The 8,599-nt window shown below is 38.1% G+C and overlaps 4 protein-coding genes across 4 annotated transcripts; all 4 read right to left on the reverse strand.

The window, feature by feature from the left end:
- Positions 1 to 2,167: 2,167 nt before the first annotated feature.
- On the reverse strand, positions 2,168 to 3,166 carry TM35_000022560 (glyceraldehyde 3-phosphate dehydrogenase, cytosolic; the record flags this gene model as incomplete). Its single annotated transcript, XM_029021574.1, has 1 exon — positions 2,168 to 3,166. One exon carries the CDS (start codon positions 3,164 to 3,166, stop codon positions 2,168 to 2,170), a length of 999 nt encoding a protein of 332 aa, XP_028886996.1.
- A 551-nt stretch (positions 3,167 to 3,717) lies between these two features.
- Positions 3,718 to 4,953, reverse strand: TM35_000022570 (tyrosine aminotransferase; the record flags this gene model as incomplete). Its single annotated transcript, XM_029021575.1, has 1 exon — positions 3,718 to 4,953. The coding sequence occupies one exon, from the start codon at positions 4,951 to 4,953 to the stop codon at positions 3,718 to 3,720; it is 1,236 nt and encodes a 411-aa protein (XP_028886997.1).
- Positions 4,954 to 5,301: 348 nt separating this feature from the next.
- TM35_000022580 (short-chain dehydrogenase) lies at positions 5,302 to 6,408 on the reverse strand (the record flags this gene model as incomplete). Its single annotated transcript, XM_029021576.1, has 1 exon — positions 5,302 to 6,408. One exon carries the CDS (start codon positions 6,406 to 6,408, stop codon positions 5,302 to 5,304), a length of 1,107 nt encoding a protein of 368 aa, XP_028886998.1.
- A 228-nt stretch (positions 6,409 to 6,636) lies between these two features.
- Positions 6,637 to 7,599, reverse strand: TM35_000022590 (putative endonuclease V; the record flags this gene model as incomplete). The annotated part of the gene is made up of 1 exon (XM_029021577.1): positions 6,637 to 7,599. The coding sequence occupies one exon, from the start codon at positions 7,597 to 7,599 to the stop codon at positions 6,637 to 6,639; it is 963 nt and encodes a 320-aa protein (XP_028886999.1).
- Between the last annotated feature and the right edge of the window lie 1,000 nt (positions 7,600 to 8,599).

An 8,599-nucleotide genomic window follows, 5' to 3' on the forward strand; every position in this document is an offset into this window, starting at 1 on the left:
CTCCCAGGAACTCATTGTGATTTTATTTTCTTTCTTATTATTGGTTTTGTAAATGCGCTTGAATGCTCTTTTAGCCAGGCACAGGCGTGTTCGCAGTGTGTTTACAAAGAGTAGAATGAAAAAAAACAGCAGGAAAGTACAGCAGAACACAGCACTGAGCTTTTGTGTGTGAGTATTGCGAAGTATGGAATTGCGGTAAACTTTTTTTCTTTATATGTAATAGAGACTCTATGTCTGTGGTGCTCGTGTAATTTGTGTCTCACGCAGAAGAATATTTTTTGGTAAATATAGAATGATGTGAGGAGGTTATTTGTAAATATTGTTTTCCTTGTAGTCAAATATTTGTCTAGAAAAATCTTTGTTTGGATGTAGGTGATAAGAAAAAAATTTTTTTGTGGTATATCGTGTGTATCGTTTGGTGCCTATTCTGTGTGAGTGATTTTGTTGTTTATCTATCCCTAATTTCTCGTAGTTTTAAGAGATACTCATTATGTATGCTTTGTTACCTCTTTCATTCTCACGTAGGAAGTCAGAAGATATACAGAACATTGGGTTAATAGAATATTTTCCCTTTTTTTAACGTATTTATACAGCGTATTACCGAGCAGATGATACGTAGTAGGTATAATACGGTGGGTAATATAACCACCATCAAACAGTTACACGTTAGTGAGATGAATAGAAATAAGAATTACAATAGTCGCGAACACCTTATAATATTATATAATGCAATAAAGATATTATTTTGTATTAGTTTTGCTTGAAACTTTAATTATTTTTTCCTGTATTAGGCCAAAAAGAAAGAGAAACAATGTTATGTCTTTGTTCCCCTTAAAAGTTTATCAGCCTGTGAAAACGACATCGCGGACGTGTTGATTACCTTGAACACGTAGACATATTAGGGGTTTTACACAAGATATTTACCTGGTGACAGTTAGACCAAGAATATCTCTCACCGAATAGTAATGTTTTTACTTCAAATTTGGGGAAGCTTCTGTATTATCGTAATGAATAAGTACAGAACTCCCCTATCAAAAAAAAAGTGGAGAGAGGGAAAGTGCGTGCGTCCGTGCGTATTAGCTCCTGCTGTTGGTGGTTGTAATGCCATTCTTTGCGATTTTCTGTTATCTTTCCCCCGGTGTAGACGAGCGGCTTGCGGAGATGCACATTGGTCCGCTCGCTATTACAAGGGATGCCGGCCATCGTGTTGGGTGGTTGTGTACGGGAGGGGAGGGGGAGGAGGTGGGTTGGTGCGCAGGCAGCGTCAGCGCTACTATCTAACGATTGTTCCAATGGCTCGTCAAGGTGTTCACTCAGTTTTCCCGAGTTACATAAAAAGATACTTCTCATCACGTGCTGCTGTTTGCGCTCTGTCATCTAGGATCATGTTGTTGAACCGCGTGAGGGATGGATGCGACCCTCCGCAGCCTGCCACGTTCCTGCGTACTGTGTTGGTGGTAGTGGAGTTAGTGGGGGGAGAGGACGAGGCGCATGGCCTGCCCTTCGTTGCATCATCAGTGCCGTAAAATATAATGCATCAGTGTTCAGACTCGTCTTCCAATAATATAACATAGCAAGTTCATCACAAATGCCAGCAGTGTGTGTACATGTGGGTATGTGTACGTCAGTCTCTCGCACGTCACCCGACCGCAGAACAACACGTTCATGCTCGTGCGGCTTGAAATGAGTGCTGCCGATCTTAGTTTTGTTTTGACCCTTATTTCTACTAAACTACTTTTGTCTTATCATTTTGGGTGCCTGTTTTTTTTGTTTATAATCATTGATAAAGAGGTAAAATTGACAGATTTTTTTTTTTTTCTTGGCTTTAAAAGATGATGTCATTGCAGAAAAAAGAAAAAAAACAAGGTGAAGATTGGTATGAAAAAGTATGAAAAAAAAAGAATTAAGTTTAATCTAACCACTGGGTAGCCCTCCGACTAAGTGTATCAGTGTGGTGAATCGATATAAAATAATAATAATAATAATAATAATAATAATAATAAAAACAGATAGAAATAGAATTCCCCTTTGCTAAATTTTTTTTCATTATAAGCTATTTTTATATAAAATGAAAAACCTGATATTGAAGAAGTTTTCGTTCTACATTTTTTTCTTCTGTAATTCTTGTATTTTTTTCCCCCTTTTTTCCCCCTTTCCCGTGGAATACTCAGTGTTTTGATATGTACGCAATGAGATCAAGCACCTTATGGGAGTAGCCTGTTTCGTTATCGTACCATGCAATTAATTTTACGAAATGATCGTTGAGTGAAATGCCCGCTTTCGCATCAAACACAGAGGTGAGAGGTACACCATTTATATCGGTAGAAACAATCTCATCTTCTGTGTAACCCATAATACCCTTTAGTTCTCCTTCTGAGGCCTTTTTAATAGCCTGAGAAATCTGTGCGTATGTGGCGGGTTTCTCCAGACGCACGGTTAAATCCACCACAGAGACATTTGGTGTTGGGACGCGGAATGCCATTCCCGTTAATTTCCCATTAAGAGCGGGAATAACTTTTCCCACCGCCTTTGCAGCTCCAGTGGAGGAGGGAATAATATTCTGCGCCGCCCCACGACCACCACGCCAGTCTTTATGGGAAGGACCATCCACAGTTTTCTGTGTAGCGGTGGTGGCATGTACAGTCGTCATGAGTCCCTCAACAATACCAAAGTTATCATGAATAACTTTTGCAAGTGGTGCGAGGCAGTTGGTTGTACAGGAGGCATTCGAAACAATCTTCTGTCCCTTGTAAGTTGTGTTATTTACACCCATTACAAACATTGGCGTATCATCTTTTGGTGGTCCCGTCATAACGACCTTCTTTGCACCAGCTTGAAGGTGTTTGTTGGTGAGTTCTTCCGTGAGAAAGAGACCTGTGGATTCCACAACAATCTCCGCACCAATTTCAGCCCATTTAAGATTTGCAGGATCTCGCTCACTCGTTACGCGAATCTTCTTTCCATTCACGATAAGAGCCCCATTTTCCACCGCCACTGTTCCTTCAAAACGACCGTGAGTAGAGTCATATCGGAGCATGTACGACATATACTCCGCATCGAGAAGGTCATTGATGCCAACAACTTCAATATCTTTCCGTTGTTGGGCAGCACGGAATACCATACGGCCAATACGGCCAAACCCATTGATGCCAATTTTAATGGTCATGTTCTGAGCAAAATAAATAAATAAATAATAAAGAACAATAAAACAATAAAAGAGCTGTAGGTATTGATTTATAATAGTATTAGATTGCTATATTCCTTTTATTTTGATCTTTGTGATAATATAAGGAAAAAAAATATTAAAGAAAAGAAGAAAAACACACCCATGCACATGTATAGTTTCTCCATTTATATCCCACATTTTTCTTTTTTCACAAGCACACACACACACACACAAACTTTTGTATATATACCCCTTTTCTCTCTTTTTCTCTTGCAATTTTTCTCTCACTCAACCTCTCTGGTTGTTGTCTTTTTCTTTACGTTTTTCTTCTCATTTTTTTTTTTTTTTTTGCTTCTTACATTTCTTTTTTTTTTTCCTCTGAGTTTACCCCCACCTCCCACTTCTTCCACCCTTTCTTAAAAATTTGAGTTTTGCAAGCGAATTAACTTTTTTTTTTCTTTTTTGGCACATAACCCTCTCTTTCTCTTTCTCTATCTCTCGCTCTGTTCCATTTCCAATATATATATATATATTTCTTTTTAATTTTTCTTTTAATTTTTCTTGTGACGCGTGCAGAATTCACGAAGGCGTCGTGTAACTTCCTCAACGATATGCTTTGGTCGCGAAATCACAACACGGAAGTATCCGGGCATATGAAAGAAGATACCAGGAATAACTTGCACATTCTCCTCATCCTCTAACATTTCATAGAATGCAATATCATCTTTTACATCACTGAAAGCATTAAGATCGATTTTTACCATAATAAACATTCCTCCCCGTGGGGATGCACATGATAAACCATGACATTGCGGTATCGCATTTGAAAATAGAGTTGCGTTATTGCATATTTCTTCAATATTTCGTTTAAAGTATGATTCTGGTGTATTGGCAAGAATCTCTGAGACTACACCTTGTACCACGGAGTTTGGACCAAGTGAGATTGTGCTAAGATTGCGCATCCCTTGCAATACCTCCTTTGCATAGTTATCAGGGTCCATAAGAATAATCCAACCAAATCGCCAACCAGGGATCATGAAGGTTTTAGATAAACCACCAAGAATAAAACGTGGAATAGATGTTTGAAATTCTGCCACAGAAATAAAAGAATCTCCAGGAAATACAAGACCAGCATATATCTCATCTGCAATAAGTGGAAGTTGTAACTCTTCACATAGTTGAATAATATCTTTTATATGTTCACGACCAAAATTACTTCCACATGGATTAGATGGATTTGTTATCAGTATGGCTTTGGTTTTGTCATCTACTAAGCTTCGCACGTGATTAAAGTCAATTTCCCAGTCTTTTTCCACATTACATAAATAATGACGTCCCTCAAACTTATAGAGATCACAGATAAAATCATATAATGGAAATCCTGGCATAGGGAGTAGTATATTATCCCCCTCATCACAGAGTGATGTGATGATAGTGAGAAGTGCTTCTGAAACTCCACAGGTGAGAACCACGTTTTCCGCTTTGCAGAGTGATGCCTGTTCACCAGCGAAATTCTTTCCCCAGAACTGTGCAACGGCCTCTCGAGCCTCTGGTCGTCCAAAGGATTGTTGATATCCATTATATTTATTACTTTCCACACCACGAACAAATGCCTCAGTGGCAGTTGTTGGGGCCACAAGATTACCATCATATGTTGGATCTCCAATAGAGAGTTTGAGTTGTGTCTTCTCAGGAGGTGCACGGGAGACGCGGTAGGATACAGACTCAATCCTGTTAACTGCCCGCTGAGTCATCAGCGATGGCTCCAATACTGTCCATGCTGTCATGATAAGAGATATATATTTTTTTGTTTTTTTCTATTCCCTCCCCCTTTATAGTTTTTTCTTTTCTTTTCTTTTCTTTTCTTCTTTGGTTTGAAATATTGAGTGGCTATGAGAAGGAGAGACCTACACTCAAATACTCTCACTCACTCACTTAGTCATAAAGAAACAAAAGTGAAAAACAAAAAAAAAAAAATTATGAAGACATATGTTAGTAACATCTTCCAAATGAAATTATTCTTGGCTTCTGATTAAAAAAAAAAAAAAAAAAAAATTTTTTTTTTTTTTTTTTTTGTTTCTCTTTTCAAATGGGTACAAAAATATATGACTCTTACTCTCTTATCAACGCAACTCTCATGAAGTGGCCAAAGGTTTTCTAGAAGTAAAAAAAGATTGTATCCACAAATACCACCGTACAGGTAGGATACGAAGTAATGGGAAAAATAGCAAGGAGTTAGGTATATACACACGTTCCACTCCATAACAAACAGCCCAAACGCAATACTCAGCGACTTCTTCAGGTGTAACTTGACGAGGCATAAAAGAAAACATACGCAATGGATTAAATATAGATGTTCTATTCAAACGATCTTCAGTAGGAGGTTTAGGAGAACTTGTAGCTTTCGTCGTAGTTCCTTTCATAGATGAAGATAATGATAATGTTGATGGTGATGATGATGATGAGGAGGATATAGTTTCAGAGGATGAGGAAATTCCATATGGACAAATAAGTGTACTGTGTACTTTACCACGTTTTCCTTTCTTTCCAGCTATCATCATTTGAATACTTTCATGTACACCAATAGCTGCCCATTGTGAAGCGGCGTAGTCTGGATGTTCTCCATCGCCTATTAATCCTTTCATATCTGTAATAGTAACGAAATGACCATCCTGCTGTCGAAGCATACTTGGTAAACATACTCTCGCCAAAACAAGAGAACACATCACGTTGGTAAAAAGAATTCTTTCCGTGGATTCGTCTGGACGATCAAAAAAGTGTTTTGTACCTGAAAGATTAGCGGCATTTACAACAATATGAACTGGACCTAACAGTTTTGCCGCCCGCTGTACATGAATGCGATTAGAAAAATCCACAACACTTGTGACAAGATTTGAATGAGAAGGAGTATGAGTTCCTTCCTGAGTTGAACTTGTCTCATCACTTATATCTCGTTCTTCTCCTTCACCATCACTTCGATATGATTTAATAAGATTCGCCTCTTGTGAAAGTTTCTCTAATTTATCAAGGCTATAGTCCCATACAACAACTTTAGCATTAAGTTTAAGAAAGCGCAGGGCGATACATCTCCCAATACCGGTAGAACCACCAGTGATCAGTACTGTTTTTCCTGCAACTGAGGTGCGACGGTAGATAAAAAAACTATATATAGACCATAAAACCCATGCTGTGATACTTACAAAGATAAGGAAAATCATAACTCCTACCTTCCCTTTTCCCATTTGAGTAGTTTAAACAGAACATTAAAGAAGAAAATAAAGAAAGAAAGAAAGAAAGAAACAGGGAAAGAGCAATATGTAGAGCATCCACCATTCAGGAAGAACTTCTTCTCACGTAATATAGGTTTTATTGTTTTCCCTCCACTGCCTAGGCAATACGAGCACTCACTTTCACACATATACAAAAAAAAAAAAACAAGAGAGGAAATAAGCGAAAAAAAAAAAAAATTCTTAATTCCTCACATTTTCACTTTCCAACGAATTACTCTGTACTGTCATTAACCGAATACACTCACGTGAGGTCGAATCCGCCGCACGAATGGGTTCAGGCACTCGGTGCTTACACATGGAAAGCACTAATGCGGTTGCCTCAGCATAACCAATACGATGTCCTGGTGAAACAAAAATAGGTTTCTTAACGTGACTATTAGGTGTAATAGCATAACCCCACAAAAGACCACTTTGTCCAATAATAGGTTTCACTACTGGCGATATCTCACTATGATTTTCTTTATTTTCTGCGGTTGTAAAGAGTTCATTCATTCTTTCTCGTGTTATACCATCTACAGACATGAAGTTCTTTGCGCAGCCTATAGTTGGAATGTCAAGCTTAACACCCAAGTGACTGGCAAGTCCACAACGAAATGGATGATGAACTCCACAACCATCCACAAGTAACAACTGTGGAAAACATCCTTCTTTCATCAAAGTTCCTCGTGCATTTCCTATCAACTCTATAATAGGCCCAACTTCCCGAAATGCTAGAAATCCTGGAATATAGGGTTCCGTTACTTCGCAATGGTGCAGGAAAACACGAAGCCTCTGCATAGAAGGATACTCCAAAATAACAAGAGAGGCCACAGCAAGACTACTTCCCTTCACAAACGAGACATCCACCCCACCAACGTACCGAAGAACTGGTAAAATAGAGAAACAGGGAGATAAACTCGAGCAACGACTGAAACCCCGATATAGCTGAGGTCCAAGGACCGTAGAAGAATATTCCTTTAAAAGATTATGTGGAAACATAAAGGTAACGAACGAATTATATTTTTTTTCATCATCATCTTCTTCTTCATTTGAATACAATTCAACCGTTCCCTCAGTTCGTGGAACACAAACACGTTCTGCGAGTTCCTGTTGAATAACAGTCCACGCTCCCCTTTTCTTAGTATCACACACTGCATTACACATACTAGTAAATGGTGAAACACACAAAGAGTCAGAGATTGAATTAATTTCGCAACTCCCGCAATACAAGGGGTTACGTTATTAAAACACCCCAATTCTAAACCCTTTTCACGTAAAACAAAACAAAAAAAAACCAGAAAAAAAAAGAAGAATACACACACACACTTGCACACAAAAAGAAAAATGCATCATTGATTATATATTCCTTCCATTATCATACAAATATATAAATCCCTCAATACGAACAGTAAGACTTGTATGACACCCTACCTCATAAAAAAAAAAAAATTACCAATAAGGGAAACAAAAAAAAAAAAAAAAAAAAATTGAGGAAAAACTATAAAAATCAAACTTGCCAAGCAAAAAAAACACCAAAAATGGGTATCTCTACTTTATTCTCAGTAGACCTTTTGAGATATACATATATTAATACCTGATACAGTAGACACGGGATTTGTTTCAAAAACAATAACAGTAGCTTTATCTATAGCTGTGGTAGACGGCGTGCTCAATCGTTTTTCTTTACTTATTTATACGCCGGTACACATTGCACATAGTGCACCCACATTTAAAAAAATACGTTTTGTATGTGGAGAGAAAAAACAATGTACGAAAAGAAAACAGAAATACCAATGCGTATACCATACATGTGCCCTTCCTATTGAAAAGACAACCACATAGGCATAACAATACAAAAAAAAAACCGCTTAATATCGAACAAAAAGACATTTTCACCCTGTTTTTGTTCCGCTTTACCACTATCGTGCGCATCTTTCCATGAAGTCTCATTATTTTACTATTCCCCTCTTTTCCAGATATACATTTTGCATCATATACACGACTGTATATATCGTCCCCATCATTACAGTTTTGACTTCTGCTTCCTGCTTTCAAAGAGCGTCATACCGCACTGACAGCAACCAAGAAGATTGAGGTTCAACCTCTTCTTCTGGCGGAGGTACGTCACTCGGCCCTGGAAGCCAAAGCGCTCCATCGGGTGATT

This window comes from Trypanosoma theileri, assembly GCF_002087225.1.
Source record: "Trypanosoma theileri isolate Edinburgh chromosome Unknown TM35_Tth_2_V1, whole genome shotgun sequence".
Lineage (NCBI taxonomy): Eukaryota > Euglenozoa > Kinetoplastea > Trypanosomatida > Trypanosomatidae > Trypanosoma > Trypanosoma theileri.